Below are 17,570 nucleotides of genomic sequence, written 5' to 3'. Positions count from 1 at the left end.
GCCCAAGAAAGAGTATCTGTTCGGCACCAAAGAGTTCGGCGCGACCAAAGAGTTCGGACTCAGCCTACAGCTCGGTAAAAGCCGACCAGTCAAGCTCTCCTCTCAGATCGGCAAGAGCTGATCGGTAAAGTCCAGCAGTTCGGTCTCAGCATTCGACCGAACTAGGAGTTAGTGGACTCATGAAAGGCCTCCACGACCTCCACTATACCCACGATCTATTTAGTGGTACGAAGCAGTTATTGAGCAGTTATTGCTCACCCACGATCTTGTTAGTGGGGCTGCAAACCACGATCCTAGTTCAATGTATAAATAGAACTTAGATCAGATAGAAAAGGGTTAAGCTCTCTAGAGATAAAATATCATATAGCAAGTCTGTGTTGTAAGCTGTAATCCCAGATCAAGCAATACAATCTTGCCCTCCCTTCTTCCCGTGGACGTAGATTTACTTCAGTAAATCGAACCACGTAAATTCATTGCGTCGTAGTCTTTATTCTCTACCAGCATTTACTAACATCAAAAATTCGCGGATTCATCAGTCATCAATACTCCAAATACTATCTGCGTGAGTGTGTGACCATCAACCCTTAATGCATCTCTCATTAGTTATTATTTTATGCACCTATATAAGACTATTAGTATTAGCATGCCAAACTTTTGATCCGACAATTCGATTGCATTTAATTTAATTACGGCAAGACTGTTATTATTAGCATGCCAAACTTGTGATCCGATAATTAGATTGCATTATTTAATTATGGCCTGGAACCTATATGTGTTCCACGACCGTTCTTTCAACCATGTATTTAATGAGAAAATAAAAGCATCTATTTTTGAGACAACAAACCAATGTTTTAAAAAACGGACCGGACCGGCCGGTTCGACCGGTTCAACCACGAACCGGTCGGTGGTCCTGTCCGGTTAGCACAATAAAACCAGTGACATGTTCAACTGCCATGAACCGCCGAAACCGGCCGGACCGGGAACCGGAAACCGGTTCAAATGCTTTTCAAAATTTTATTCTAAAATTTTGGCCTTGATAGGGGTTGAACTCAAGACCTCCCGGTAAACTTACCAACAATTCTACCACTACACCACAAGGACTTCTTGGTAGCAATATGAACATAAGTTATTTTCATATGTTAAACACGAAATATTTTATCTATATAAACTAATAATCTGTGTTTAATACGTATATATGTATATTAAGAATATGTGATTGATTATATTAAAAGTTTACTACTTTTGATTGTATACTAGGAGTATTTACTAAATATATGCTTTTAATTTATGTTTATTCATATATCTTTGTGTATAATATTATTTTGCCTCATTACTTTTTGAAAATAATACTATGAACTTATTTATTTGTATACATAAATATTAAATTTTTTATTTACAATAACTTACTACTAGTATAATTTATATATTTAATTATATTTGTTGATAAAAAGTTAATAAAATTCTATCATTCACTAAAAATATATTCTTTTTAATTTTATATTCTTTTAAGATAATTCATTTTAATTTTATATATTCTTTTAAGAAATTATTAATTATAATATATTTCTTATATTTTAATTATACTTTTACAATCACTAATGTTTTATAATATAGGAGTTTATAATTATACATAGAGTTTAATACTAGTTTTTAATATTGTGTATTATAATTTATTATTGTATTTAAACTTAACGTCATTAAATATTCTAATATACTAGTACAAGACTTGTTTTCTATAATAATACTATTAAATGTATAATACTATAATATTTATTGATAAAATATTTAATTAAATTTTATTATTTACTACTAAATATATATATATATATATATATATATATATATATATATATATATATATATATATATATATATATATATATGTATATATATAAACAGTATCCCGGTTCAACCAATGGTTCGACCAGTGAACCGGTTGAACCAGTAATGACGCCGGTTCGCTTGCCGGTCCGGTTTTTAAAACATTGCAACAAACAAATAAGGAGTATTGGTCAATTTTCATGAAATTTGGTAAATACATTTGTATTTGAATGGAAAACATTCATAAGTGACTATAGTACATTAACAACTCAATTTGGTTTATTTGCCTTAATATCAGTACTATATATTTTAAGCTTATATAGATTTTTCCTTGATAAAGTACATTCATAAATGATAAAATTAACTTTCGTAAAAAGAAAAAATAACGGTCTCCTATATTTAAATCACAAATTGCATCCTCATACGTACAAAAATAGCTTTAGGAACTTAGACATCCAAACCTATTATAATTCAAAAAGAGAGAAAACACGACTCAAAGAGGTGGTAACGCAACTTAAAAACCTATAGTTAAAGATAATACAACCTATCTACCAAAATAGTCTAATTTTTCCATTTTTGCTCGTTTATCGAAATTAGTTTCATTTTCTTTATAGAACCCTTCTCACAACTTTTTTGGCTATTCACAATTTGAACCCTTAATATCTTTTAAAATTGTTGAGGTCCATTAGTAAACTGTTCATATATGTATGTATATATATGTGATATATGATGGCCTTCTCCCAAATAGCATTAGCAAGGTAAACCAACAATGGCTTATAAGAGCATCTCCAGTGGCGGACGTCCGGTCGGACATCCGGTCGGACGTCGCGACGGGCGACCCGGACGTCCGCCATTGTGGCGTTTGGGGTCGGATACGGATGTCCCGTGAGGACGTCGGGTGTCCTCGGACGTCCCTGCGACGGGCGGGCGGACGTCCGCCACTGTGGCAAGAGTCGGACGTCCCGCTCGGACGTCCGAAATTTTTTTATTTTTTTTAAACCCTATATATACGGCTCGTTGAACTTCATTTCATTTGCACCACTTGTTGTTAACAAGTTTCTCTCTTCTTTTACTACAAATTTCATTTCTACTTTTAATGGAGAACGATAGGAACTTCCCGGCCACGAGCGAGTCGCAGACTCCGGCGTTTCCCATCGACCTGGAGGGAAACGCCAGCGGAAATGCGACAACAGTACCGGGAATGGGACAGATGGGTGGGATGGGTGGGATGATGTCCCCTTATATGTACAATTGGATGGGACAGATGGGCGGTATGGGTGGTATGATGCCCAGGGCAGCCGGGATGGGGGGCATGACCCCAAATATGATGATGCCGGGGATGGGGATGGGGGGCATGACCCCAAATATGATGGGAGAGATGGGTGGGATGATGGCGGGGATGATGCCGGGGATGATGCATGTGGGAGGTGGTGGCAGGGGCCCTGAACCACTAGCGGACGATGTCTATCGGCCGGTTGTGGATATGCAGTCTACTGATACCCCTTCCACTTATGTTCCGGATACTCAGTTCACCGGCATAGACACTTTCTTTTTTGAGGAGTTGGGGATATCTCCAGTCAGGCAGACGCCCGATGATATGAGCGGGGGCAGGGGGAAGGGACGTGGCAAGGGCAAGGGGAAAGCCCCAGGGTCTTCCTCACGAACGGTGGCAGAGGAGGAGGATGAGGAGACGGGAAAGAGGACGATCTGGAGCCAGTGGGAAAACGTCGCGCTTGCGAAGGCTTGGATTGCAATTGTCGAGGATCCCTATGTCGGTGCCAACCAGCATATTGACAGACTATGGCATCGGATCGCTGAAGCCTACCACACACACAAACCGGCTAGTGCGAAGCGTCGCCTTCCCGAACAGTGCCGGAAACAGTGGGAGCGGTTGAGGCCTAAGCTTAGTCGATTTGCTGGCCTCTACCAAAACAACCTCCGCCAGGCAAGCAGCGGTATGTCCGAGGAGGATGTCCGGAACCGTGCCTTTTCTCAGTACCCTGACAGAGCCTTGAAATTCAAACAATTCGACCAGTGGGAGGCCTTTCTCGTGGTGAAGGATTCCCTAAAGTTTTGTGGGGGAGTCGAATCGGGCTGGGCGAAGCGGACGAAGATCAACGCTTCCGGTGAATACAGCAGCAGTGCTGGTTCGCACGAGCTCCCGGAAGCCGATGAAGTGTCCCCGCTACCGCAATCAGACTCTCGCCGTCGTCGTCGCCCGGTTGGGCAAAAGGCTGCGCAACGGAGGGCTAGGGGAACCAGCAGCGGTAGCGGGTCGTTCGAGGTTGAATCGGAGGCCCCTGCTCCCCAAGAAGATATCGACCGCCTCGCCCGCGCGCAGTTAACGACAAGCTTGGTCCGGACCATGCATAGGTGGCATAGCACGACCGATCCGCTGTACAAGAGGATGCTGAAGGATGTCATCGATGGATGTCGGCGCGATTTGGGGATGCCCCCCATTGGAGATGATGGCGCCGAGCTTAGCGGAGGGGACGACGGGGGCGGCACGGGCGACGGTGACGGCACGGGTGACGGCACGGGTGACGGGGGCGGCACGGGCGACGAGGACAGCGCGGAGTGAGTCGGGCCCATTGGATTATGTATTTTTCTTTTTTTGAATGACTATGTATTTTGCTTTTTTTTCTAACTATGTATTTTTGCCCGTATTTTGCTTTCCCGTATTCCGTGTCAAAATTATATTTCCGTTTTTACGTAATTAAATTATTGTGATTTTTTTTATTGCGGGATGTCCTAGTGGGAAGGGCGGACATAGGAGGGGATGTCCTAGTGACGTGGCAGTGGGATGGGAAGTCCTAGTGACGTGGCAGGAGGTGTTTTTGGGATGTCCTAGTGGGATGTCCGCCCACTGGAGATGCTCTAACACCACTCCAAGAGCCATAACTTGCAAAGGTGCACCCTTTTCATTTCCTTTATACTCTACTTTTGTGTACATGCTTATACTAAGTCTAATGAATCTTTGCTGCAGCCGCCGTTGCGTGGAAACCTTTGGAGCCGTTGAAGATTGAAGAGGTTCAAGTGGATCCACCAAACTCAACTCAAGTTAGGATCAAGATGGTGTATGCCAGCCTGTGCCACACAGACTTCACATGTTTGAAGGGCACAACCCTCTTTGTAAGAAACTCATTTTTTTGGTAATGATACAAAGTTTTGTGCAGCTTACTATTTCATGTCTTGAATCATCTTGTCTATGTGTCTTATCATGTTCGTGTTGAAGCCTATGATCACCTGGATCCTTGGACACGAAGGGGCGGGGTAAGTAGCCATCTATATTCATTTCAAGATGAGATCCAAAATATACATGAACTTAAATGAGAAAAAAATGCAGTGTGATTGAGAGTGTTGGGGAAGAAGTTAAAGACCTCAAGGTGGGAGACAATGTGATGATATTCTACGTTGGAGAGTGTGGGGAATGTGCAAACTGCACATCAGAGAAGACGAATTTATGCTCCCGGTTTCCTCAAATAATATGTGATGATATGACATCAAGAATTTATGCTAAAGGGCAGAGGATGTATCGAATGTTTAGTAGCTCGACCTGGGTTGAGTACGCGGTTGTTGAGTCCAACTACGTGGTTAAGGTAGATCCGAGGATGCCGCTGTCCCATGCCTGTCTCCTTACCTGTGGTTTTACAACAGGTTATGGTGGAGTGTGGAAAGGGTTCCAAGTGTTGCTGTATTAGGCCTTGGTGCTGTTGGACTTGGAGTAAGAAATATCTCTGTTTTCCTCTGTTTTTTGCTCTGTTTTCCTCTGTTTTTTGTCATACATGCTAAATTGACAGGAGGGCTGATGAATGCAGGTTGTAAAGGCATCAAAAATCTTAGGAGCCTCGAAGATATTTGGGATCGATGTCAATGATATGAAACGCGACATAGCAATAGCTTTCGGGGTTACTGACTTTGTAAATCCTAAGTACTTTGATAAACCTATATCACAATCGATACAAGAGGCTACCTATTTTTTGTGGACGGAGGGAGTATGAGATATAGAAAATAATTAGTTTAAATATTGTTAATTAAAATAAGGCTCATAGAAAAACAAAACAATTTTTCATATACAAATCAAGTATAGTAGTAGAAAAAAAAGTACTATCATTACAATATATTTAGATTTAGAAACTTCTTGATAATATGTTATACGTTACTAATTTAAAGTGAATTAAATACAAACATAATACTGAAATTTAAATAATTAAATTGGAAAAGCACCCCAATCTCAAATCCACATACTCATATATCTTTCACATTTTTACCCTTGATTTCTCATAATAAAATAAGAAGTAGGAGTATAAAATTGTACAAAATGATAGTTTTTAATAATAAAATTAGAAAGAGAAAAGATTAAAAAAATGTAATTTACCAAAGTTTTGAAGTGTTAAAGAAGAAATAAAGATTCAACATGGTTTTAATCTATATTTTCTTATTTAAAGGAGAATCAATAAAAATAAAGTGCGTCTAAGTATATCTTATACAAACAATTAGTGGTTGATACTTGATAGTAGTCATAATTTTACAATACTAAAAGAAGGCTGTCAACTATTTAAAACTACCGTCAGTTTTTACACTTCCAAAAGGTGATATCACTTAACGGACAACATATTATTAATATTATTTAATTTTTATTCTTCCAACAAGTCTTCTTCTTCCTTAAAATCACGATGCCATTGTTGTTTTCTACGAATATTTGAACTCTGATTCAGCCCCATATAAAATCAATGTTTAAAAGTAGGACTCACGTTCCACTAACTTTTTCCACCCACTTTACTTTATAAAGTCAAACAATTTTTTTAAAACACGTGCCGGTCAGATGTGAAACATTTAACCATAGACGGATGGAGTAAAAACTAGTTTCCGATTGAGGCTAACTGTTTCTCACACACATTGGTATGCAATCAGGGAGTCAGGGAGACCCACTCTGATATTCCTAAAATTGTTGAGAAATGCATCAACAAGGTAAGAAATACTTTCATGTTTCAAATCATTATTATTAAATAATTGTGATTATTTTGAGCAGGAAATCAATCTTGGTGATCTAATAACTCATGAGGTAAAGGGCTGGCAAATCGTGCGGATTGGGTCGTTATCGGGTCAACCTGATAATGACTAAACCCAATAAGGCCTAACCTCAACCCGACCTGTTAAGGAAACTGTAAATCCGAACCCGAACCCGACCTGCTACCTTCAAATCCGAACACGACCCGCACCCGACACGAACCCGTTATCGACACGATATAATATGGGTTGACACGACACGATAACAACCCGAACCTGATATTACACGATTAAACCTTAATTTTTAACCTAATTTACACAATTAAAATTCATTTTGTACTATTCAAACCTAATTTTTAAGAAATTAAAAAATTTAAGTAATATATATATTTTTAAATAATAATAAAAATAATAATATTATTTCTTAATGGGTTACCCGTATCCAACCCGCATCCGACCCGAACTCAATCCGAAATTATCGGGTTCTTAATGGGTCAACCCGATAAGGACACGGATCCAATAAGACTTGACCTCAATCCAATAATTTCGTGCGGATTCATGTCAGATTATCGTGTCGTGTCGAAAATTGCCAGCCCTAGGTTTCACTTGCCGATATAAGGATTTCTAGAGTATATGAAGCAGCCTGATTTAGTGGAATTGAATGCTGCTTTATTTTGTTTGAATGTTAATTATTGATGAATAATGTTGCATAAAGCAAAAAATAGTATATGATTTATTTTGTAATCAAACATGTGAACGAAGTTGATGCCATTTTATTGCTTATAAAATAAAAAAGTTTGCTTCAATTTTGGTTGGTCTCATATTTTTTAAAATTTGAAAATTTCAATTCTTTGAAGATAAATTTTTGAAGCAGATCTGATGTTACACATAAATTCTTAACGACCTTGAGCCTAAGAAATAAAAAACATAACCAATTACTTTCTTTGTTTACTATAAAAAGATCCATTTCAACTTGGACGCAAACTTAAAAAGTTGTTTAACTTTGCCAAGGGAAATAAGTGAAAAAATCTAATAGTAAAATATAAATCCCACTTATTAGAAATAAAAAAGGTAATTGATTACTTAAATCACGGGCATCCAAAATAACAAAACGAGTGACTATTTTGTAGACAAATAAAGTAAAATAAAACAAATTCAATCAAATAATGTAGTAGAATTTTTATAAGTTAATCAAATTACAAAAGATGTATGACAAACAAAAATGTGATAAAATTCTTAGATAATTAACCCAATAAATTTCAATCCAATAGCTATGGCAATTTCAAGGCAACATACACCATTTTCTATAAAAATAACATAGTAAAAATTTCCTCAAATATAAGTTCAATGAGAAAAAAAAATAACTGCGACGTCGTGTTATATGGACAAAGAAACTCGTGCTGCATCTATCATTTCATGGACTAAAGTAAGGGTCTGATATAATAAATGAAGAGTAAAAGTCAAATGTGGTCCTAAATATATGTCGTTTTTATGATTTTGGTCCTGAACATTACGTTTTGAATTATTCGGTCCTACACATTTAGTCCTTTTTGAACGGTTCCGTTTAAAATTTATTTAAGGTATTTTTGACTAAATTAAGGGCAAGATTAGAATATTAAATTTTTTCTTATGTATGAAGTACAAATTCTGTCTCAACACAAAATCATCTTCTCTAATTGAAGCAAAAGGCAGTGGATCCCCTCCACCAGATCGCCGGAAACCCACTCACAAACTCCTCCTCAAGCAGTGGCTCAAAGAGGAGGAGCTCATCCTCAACCGCCTCTCTTTCAAGGAGACCCAGATCGACGCCACCCGCAAGGAGATCTCCCACCTCTACTGCCTTTTCTTCCTCTTCCACTCCACCGCCCTCCTCGTCCCCTTCTCCTCTGCCGCCCCTCCTGATTCCCCTCCCTCTGCTCCTTGCTCTTCTCCTTCAGTTTCATTTGGGCCATCTGGTACAAGACCGACTTTGAATCCCATCTCAAAGAAGAAATAAGGCCTGCAAAAAGCAGAGTCTCCTTCCCGGAATGCCCTTCTGTACCGTGGTGGTTACGTGCATCCCCCTTAGCAGCACCCCCTAGAACTCCAGCACGGCGGTGATAATCACCACCCTCCACAATGATAGCGCCCCCTCCCCTTGTCTCTCTCTCTCTAATCTCTAATGTTTTCCTTGATTTACAAAGAGATGGAAAGAAATCGAACTCCCTAGATTTCCCCAATCCCATATATATAAATATATTTTTTTTCTAGCCAAGAATCCTCTTTTATGAGAAGGAATTTTTAGCAAAAAATGAGAGGGATTTTGTAGATAGAAAGAGAATGGGGAAGATGATTCAAATTGGTTTTCGAAATGGGATGAAGAATTACCGTCGCCGGAGGATGTAGTGGTGGCTTTCAACATCCGACTGGCAACGTATTTAAAAAATAAGAAAAAAAAAACAGAAAAAATTAAATATTTTAATCAACCCTAATCCAGTTAAAATAGATTAAACAACCGTTGACCGTCAATTTTAAACGAAATCGTCCAAAAAAGACTAAATTCAGCCCGTTTTTAAATGTGTAGGACCGAATAATTCAAAACGTAATGTTCAGGACTAAAATCGTAAAAACGACATATATTTAAAACCACGTTTAGCTTTACTCAATAAATGAATCCCAAATTAACAACTACTCAAAATTAACAAACCAGCTCAAAAATAAACTGGCGGTTACTGGCCCATCTAGTAGTACTACTATAACTTCCTCAAAAAATGTTCAAAAATAAAAGAGAAAAAAGAATTGCTACGCCGTTTATGCCAACAAATAAACTCGTGCTGCATATGAAGCGATTTATACTTTAGAAACGCGATTATTGATTGCTGACAAAACACAGAGTCTCATTCTCCGACTCTCTCTCTGCAATTATCTTCACCGAAAGTCAAATCGAATCATCGCCGGAGCTTTACTTCCTCACAATGCACAACGCCGACTACTCCTCCGCCCCTTACTACCACCAACACCACTTCCAACAATCCCCCAATCCAAACCCTAACCCCACTGATCCTCTTCACCCCGCCCCACCCCCGCCCTACGCCTCCGCCCCGCCCTTCTCCGCCAACACTTACACCCCTCCCCCGCCGCCTCCCTCCACCGACTACTCACCCTACCACCACAATTACCCTTCCCTACCCCAAACTCCAGATCCTCTCCCCGCCGCCACAGCCTATTCGCAGCCTCAATCGCATTACTCCTTCCCCCAATTCGAAGCCCACGCCTCCTACCAGCCGCCTCCCCACTCCCAGCCGCCCTCATACTACGATCACCCCACGCCGAATTATGCATCTAACCCTAATCACAATCCGGTTTCCCCCAATTCGGGTTATCCGTCGATTCACCCGCCACCTGCTCAGTACTCTCAGCCGAATTCCAATCTATACGAACCTCAGTATGATAATCACGATGTGAATTTGAGCCGGAGCAGGTCGGATTTGGGAGCCGAAATGTATGGCAAGCGAGCTGAGAGCGGGTATGGGAGTGATAGCCCCTATGGGAATACTGAAGGGGTTTATGCCTACAGGGGCAGCAATGAGCCTTATGGAGCTCGGGGGACTGCTCCGAATTCTTCAACCTGGTCCGGCTTTGATGATTTTGGGAGGCCCATTGGGTACACATCTCCTTCGTCATCAGAGAAAGAGCGGCCTAAAAGTTCTTCATTGAAGGTTGTGAGAGCTGTGCCGAAGGCAGATGTCCACCAGGACCCGAAGAGTTCGGTTCAGAAGTTCAGGGTGAAGCTGTTGGCAGAAAGTGGTGGGCAGAGCACCATGGACGTACTTTGCCAGGTTTTGGATTAAAATTTAGCATATTCGATATGCTTTTTGTGCAGTTTGTGGGTCTTGGTTGAGTTTCAGTTGTTTGTTTAGCAATGTTTGCATGATAAATACCCCTGGTCTGTTTGCTTGGTTTTTGTTGATTAAAATGCAATGGCATGCCTGCTGTGACTTTAAAAGAATTGCACGAAGCTACTGTCTGCTTGACCGTTAACCAATTAGGGATGAGTAACTACCTCATCAAAAGGTGCTTCTGAAGGCTTAAACGTGATATTCAATGACAGCAATTAAAATGCACCTCAAGAATTGAGAGTTTTATTATTTTTAACCCTGTCAATCGAGGCTCATTTGTTTGAGTACTTGTCTTACTGATGTGTATCTTGTATGTGTAGTTGTTGAAATATGGTACATATAACCTGAGAAGATATTGTGCTTATGCTAAATGGTGGTGTCATATGCGTAGTTAGTGAACATTATCGTTTCATTTGTAAAGTCAATAGGTAATAGAAGTTACAATAAAAGAAGTTACTATGGGTGGAAATTGAGAGAAGAAGACGAGATGACAAACCAAAACCCCCATCTCTGAGCAACCAAGAGAGAGATAGAGGGAGGATGTGATATAAAACCCCCAATAAGCACTCTCTTCCAAGCATTTATCATTTCTCTGGGTAAGGCAACAATTAGTCCAAGTGATGGGTCTGAGGTTTGGTTATCCAAGTAATTTGTTATTTTAAGCACTCCCGCCTTTCTTGATCTCGAAGTTACTGGCGGCAAGTTGCATATTGCTTGCCCGTCCAAAGGCTAAAACATAAATTTAATCGATCAGAATTTAATATACATGACTTTTTCCTATCTTTTTGGCTGGTATATCCTCTCTCTCACGCACGCTGGTACGCACATGCAGTCGTGCATACACATTACACCCCAGCAGATAGACATGTAAGATCACAATTACATGATATATTTTCTAACCTATTATGTATGTTTTGATATATTAACCTGTTTAAAAATGCATCTTTATGTTCCAGAGACACACATGGTTTGTGTAGTGGCTGGGTTTGGTGATCTTGGGAGGTTGTTTGCAGGCTTGTGGGTGTATAGCTTTGCCATGTTTGGTTTTATTATTGTGACGATGAGATTGGATGTAGAGGAGGTAGGTTCTGGCAATAGATGTTTTAGTTGCAGTGGGGTGGTCGTGGAGGATGGAATGAAGGTTGGAGAAAACATAAAAATACAGAGAATAAAGATCTAACAAGATGGAAAATTGACAGCCTGAATACAATTTAATGATATTCTAATAGTAAATCATTTGAATAAACTACGTCCTTAGTCCACAGAGTCTATAACATTAGTTCCGGCATGAGTTTTAATAATAGAATGGTTGGTGGATGTGTTTTTAGTGGATGAAGGGCCCCACCAAGCAGAAATAAGGGTATCAAGTGTGAACCATGTGGTTTTTGGTAATAACAGGTGTTTTATGGGTTGAAATATAAGGATAGAGTGCTCTTAAAAGGAGAATGATATACTCTTAGTGGATGTCAAATATGACAGTGTGATATACTCTTTTTGGATGGAGGGAGTGGTTCTTTTTCCCATGTCATGTACTCATGTTACAACTTACAATAATCTTGCCAGTCATATTTTTCCTACATAAGAAAAAAAATCTTGCTGCTCATATTTCAGGAGAAGCTTTATTGAGTAGATTTTAGATTCTTTCAGAAAATAAAAGTCTGATGCTTTGAGAGGTTGAACTATTTTGCAATGTGGACCTGTAATAGTATAGAACTTACTTTTTCCATTGTTATATACTCCATATATATATATATAGGGGAACGTTATTCTCCTATTCATCCCTGAGATCCTTTATTCTTCTTAATATGGGCCGTTAGATCTCATTCATCAACGGTCCAGATGATCTGCATTATTACACTATAATGGTGCATTATTAGTCGGTGTGCATTATTCAACTGAAAATCTGCATTATTATACTATAATGGTGCATTATTAGTCGGTGTGCATTATTCAACTGAAAATCTGCATTATTAAATGACACGTGGCACCAATCTAACCGTCAGATGACAAAATCGTGGGCTGAGATTAAAAAGAACAAAGAACAAAAGATACAGAAAGGAAATGAATACATCCATATATATATATATATATATATATTCCGCACCATGAAAATTTTAACATCAGGTATAATTTTCTTTCAGATTGGCTTAGATGGAATCCGTATGCTGGACCCAAGTACCAACCGCACATTGAGGATCTATCTTCTTGACACCATAACCAGATGTGAAGTATGATTGTCGTTCATTTTCTTTGATAAAGTGGTGTTGGGGTTGGGAGGGAGGATTGCCAGACATATTGCGTGCTTGAATTATGTAAAGGCTTCCAAGACCAATTAGCTTCTTTTTTTAAGAAGCTTAATATTGGTGTACGGAAGTATTGATTTTTTGTTTCTGACGTTTTTGATCTAATACATGCAAAGCTCATTTCAATAAATAATGATAAGTATATTTGGCACCATAGTTGCTCAATGCTCCATCTAGGATGAGTTGTTGCAAGGATTTGTAGGATACGATGTTCCTCTTCTTGTTTACTTCTTGCGGGTCTAGTTTATGCACGTATCTCTGTTCTTTATTTGCATTGTGCTCACTTAGCCATTTGTTACCCTGTTTAGGCTATTGAATCAGCGATATTTGCTTTCTGGTCAAAAAGTTCTGTTGACTTTGAAGCAAGGCGTATTAGATTAAAATCTAACAGTTATACCACCACGACCATTTTGGATACAGTTACTGCTGCGATTGCACAGGTTTGAAGTTTTCTAACTTTTCCAAACTGTTTCCTTGTTTAGCCAGTTTGGCATCCATTGAAAAACTCTAGTTCTTTGCCACTGCTAACTGGCTCTTTCGTGTAACTGTGCTTTTATTGTTTGTTTGTTCACCAATATGATAAAGTTAGAAGAAATGTAGAATATATTACCAAGGAAGTTTATTTAAGATATATGTTCCTCTTGATACTGCAGTATAAGGAGATGAGTGGAAGAACCCGTCCAACTGAGTATCCAAAGATTGCTGAACAACCTGCTGAGAAGAAGAAAGGTTTTGCTGATTTTATCAATAAGATAAAACCTGTCAATGAGGAGAAAGATCACTGGGTAAATATGCTGCGTTTGTGTTTCCTTTCAAATTTCAATACTATAATTTCCAGGCATCTTTTGCTTTATAACACACAAGTGCTTTCTAAATCTGTGGAACTGAGGAAAATCTGAGAAGTTCATTCTAGCTAATCTATGATTTCCATGAGTTTTCTGCCACATCCCATCTTTGAGTTTAAACTCCAGTTTCTGAAATAATATATGGTAACTTGAACAGGTTCCTGATGAAGCGACATCAAAATGCACATCCTGTGGAACAGACTTTGGTGCTTTTGTCCGGAGGGTATGCCACATTCTCTTCTTTCTCCCTTGGCTTGAGTTTTTCTATGTGCTCTGTCATCCTATTCGGTTAAATATTTCAAAATTATGTAAATATTTGATTATTAAAGATAGATATGTAAGTGAGTTGCATTAATGAATAATGCTTTGGTCTGTTATCAGCATCATTGCAGGAACTGTGGAGATATATTTTGTGACAAGTGCACTCAGGGTAGAACTGCTCTGAATTCTGACGAGAATGCTCCTGTTGTTAGAGTTTGTGATCGATGCTTGGTATGTATAGACGGTTAATCTCGCCCGTGGATTTTTTTTACAAATTTTAGCATTTATACCTGTGCTAGGTTTTACACCAGTCTAAATGATTACTTGATAAACTTGTTATTTTTTTGTCAAATAACATCTTCGATTGATGTTATGTTGAAAAGTCATTATAAATACATTTTGGTCTCTTAAATTTGTTAGGCGGAAGTTTCTCGGAGATTGAACAGTGCTAAGGAAGGTGCCAGCAGATCAACCATCGTTCAAAATCATGAGGATCTTGCCAAGAAACTTCAGGTTGCATAAATGAGATACGTCTCTAGCAATGTGTAAAAATGCAACTGCTTGACTTGCACAAGTTTCCTCTTTTACGTGCTCCTTGCATGTTGGAATTATCATTTTGCATGCTTTTATACAGTCAAATCGCATGGAGAATGTGCAAAAGTAGTGCTCTTCTTTTATTAATGAAGAATAATGCAAAATGTCATGCCACCAGAGTTTATCCTTTTAAGATTCATACATAAGCTCCGGGCTGTTAGTTGTGTTACATTATCTTGATTGGTGCATGTGGTAAACTTAAGTCAAACAGGCATTTGTTTGCCTGTGAATTTTCATTCAGTCTACTTTCTTTTAGTGACCCCATCATGTTCATCTTGGACTTTTATTTTACAGGAGGAGATGGAGAGAAGTTGCAAAGTGTCATCAGGTAAACTTTCTATATAGCAGGTTCTGATATATTAATTCTCAAACAATTGGTTTGCCCTCCTGTATCTCTGGGCTTGGTTTCAAGTTTCTTTTTTTTATCATTGATTACTTAGTTTGAGGTGTAAATTCATCTCCTTAATGCAAAGTACTGACCCTTTGGATCAAGGTGCCTTTCTCTGGTAGGAATAAATTACTTGGTGGAGGTGTAAATTCATCTCCTTAATGCAAAATAGTGACCCTTTGGATCAAGGTGCCTTTCTCTGATAGGAATAACTGAATAAGATTCTTTTGTTTTGGATGTGTTCCAAGAATCAATCAAATTGGTTGATCCATTGATTTATATCTAGTTATGAATCTTATGATCGAGGAGCTGCTTGTATAGATAAATTTCATTGTAAATGGAATGATTAAAGTGGTAGATTTCATTAAGAAAGTAAGTGAATAACTCAGTTTATTCTGGGTAGACTGTTTGGTCGATCATATAGGATTCAATAATTTGTAGGTGCAATACCTGAGGAATAAGCTCAGTTCTTTTCTTTCTTTTGCATAATAAACTTTGTTTTTACTTTCATGATTTTGGTTATCTCCTTGGCATAGTACCCCTTTACCCTACGTCTCTACCAAATCGGTTTTATGCCTGAAACTGTTGAAGTTGAGTCATGCCATCCATATGCATGGAGATACATTTGAACACTATATTAAACAGGGTATTGAGTTGTTATGATTGGAGAAACGCCAGTTATGTCTAGAATAGATAAAATTGAGAGATGCTACCTAGGACAAGGTTATATAGCAAGCAGCGGTGGCATTTACTTGATGTTTTTACCACTGTGGGATGCTGCAATGTGATTGTAGCATCCCACATTAGTCAACCCTCTTTGAGTCTTTGGTTGTGACCAAGAAATAGAGATAGTGTATGATTTTTGTGGATGCTTCATGTCACATGTGGAACACTTGCAAGGCTTATCCAGTTCAGAATGCTTATGGTTGTTTCTCACTGTTTTTGGCAAGGACATCCAGTTTTTGGTCCATTCAAATTTCAATGGATGTAACTGATATTTTTATACTGTGTAGTTGGGGCTTCCTGTTGACCCAAGATGATTGGCTCAATTCTAGTCACTGCTTGGTGGTGGGCAAACAGATTCAATTTTATATAGGGATAATGAAAACAAAGTGGACCTTGGAGATCATGGCAACTTAAAAGGGTAGTTCTCAAATTATAGTCTGAGACTAGGTTGTTTTTTCCAATGGGCGGTATTAGTAGGATTAGCAAACAAGAAGGGTAACAAGATCAATCAAATCAATTGATTGACATTGATTGATTTATTTGCAGTTATGATTTAATTAGCATATATGGGGACAAGTATTGTTTTATCATAAATGGAGTTAGATTATTGATGTAGGGGATTTAATAAAATTAATGGTTAATTTGGCTTTACATTCTGACATTTGTGATTTATCACAATTGTAGTGAACTTTTCAGGTGCTGTAAAATGTGAAAGCTTGGGACATTGCTCACTAATGTTGGGTCGTCATTAGATTTTGAATGGTGGTCATTTCATAGTAGTATTTGTTATGTCTGCTTGTTGGCTGGGTGAAATGCATGTCATCATAAATGTATGGCTAGTTATATTATTGTTCTCATCTCATACCAGGCTCGAGATCAGGTGGTTCTGGAAGACGGATGAAAGAGGTTGCCTGCCCAACGTGTACAGTCCATTTGCAGGTTTAACTCATTCCGTATTGTATCAAGCTCTATTCGGCAGTCTCTTACGTGTACAGTTTTTACTAAGTCGCAATTCGTATTTGATGTAGGTTCAAGTGCCCAGTTCTGGTTCAGAGACGATTGAGTGTGGGGTTTGCCAACATCCTTTTCTGGTTACTGGCAATTAAACCATATCTTATTGTTATATTTGATTCTCGTTGTATGTCTCAGTCGAGTATTCTACTGAAGTTTGGGTTTTAATGTTTGTTTTTGGTATATTTGCTATTTTGTGATGTTTATTAAGCAGGTTTTGCTTTGTTTACCTGTATTCAGTGTGTTCATATTCTGGTGTGCTGCTCTCCTGTTGTCATATTCACTTAAAATGTAAATTAAATTCAAATCACTAGGGGAATTTATATGCTTGATGATGAATGGTTGATGTGATATATTGCCCTATCATATATTTGGTTGCCTTTTCTTGAAAATGAAAATAAATTTTGTCTAGCTACATAGAGGTGAGCTAAGATACTATATACTCCAATAAATTTGATGTGATATACTTGCCCATCAGTATATGCTTAGACGATTTAGATAAACTTGATCTACCTAATAAATTTGTCCATCTAAATTATGTTCTCTCACTGTCATACACAACGAATTGAAAATCCATGTTTTCAATTAATACAATTTCATGTTGAATTTATACATATTTTGAGAATAATTCATATTCTAAAAAATGAGGGTTTTAACCTAGCCATTCCCAATAAACATAACACGACTTTATAATAATTTTTAGTGACTACGTTATAGTATCTATACAGAAACA

At 38.3% G+C, this 17,570-nt stretch overlaps 1 protein-coding gene and 1 pseudogene across 1 annotated transcript; both read left to right on the top strand.

Moving 5' to 3' along the window:
* Nucleotides 1–2,550: 2,550 nt before the first annotated feature.
* Nucleotides 2,551–8,827, top strand: LOC121793114 (annotated as a pseudogene).
* Nucleotides 8,828–9,716: 889 nt separating this feature from the next.
* Nucleotides 9,717–17,072, top strand: LOC121782348 (protein FREE1-like). The gene is made up of 10 exons (XM_042180146.1): nt 9,717–10,649; nt 12,851–12,937; nt 13,321–13,452; nt 13,666–13,797; nt 14,015–14,080; nt 14,239–14,349; nt 14,539–14,631; nt 15,007–15,040; nt 16,695–16,765; nt 16,855–17,072. Exons 1-10 carry the CDS (start codon nt 9,786–9,788, stop codon nt 16,930–16,932), a joined length of 1,668 nt encoding a protein of 555 aa, XP_042036080.1. The 5' UTR covers nt 9,717–9,785; the 3' UTR covers nt 16,933–17,072.
* The last annotated feature ends 498 nt before the right edge of the window (nt 17,073–17,570 follow it).

Source organism: Salvia splendens, chromosome 2, assembly GCF_004379255.2.
Source record: "Salvia splendens isolate huo1 chromosome 2, SspV2, whole genome shotgun sequence".
NCBI classification, from domain to species: Eukaryota; Viridiplantae; Streptophyta; class Magnoliopsida; order Lamiales; family Lamiaceae; genus Salvia; species Salvia splendens.
Note: the sequence above shows the minus strand (reverse complement) of the source record. Positions and strands in the feature narration are given on the sequence as shown.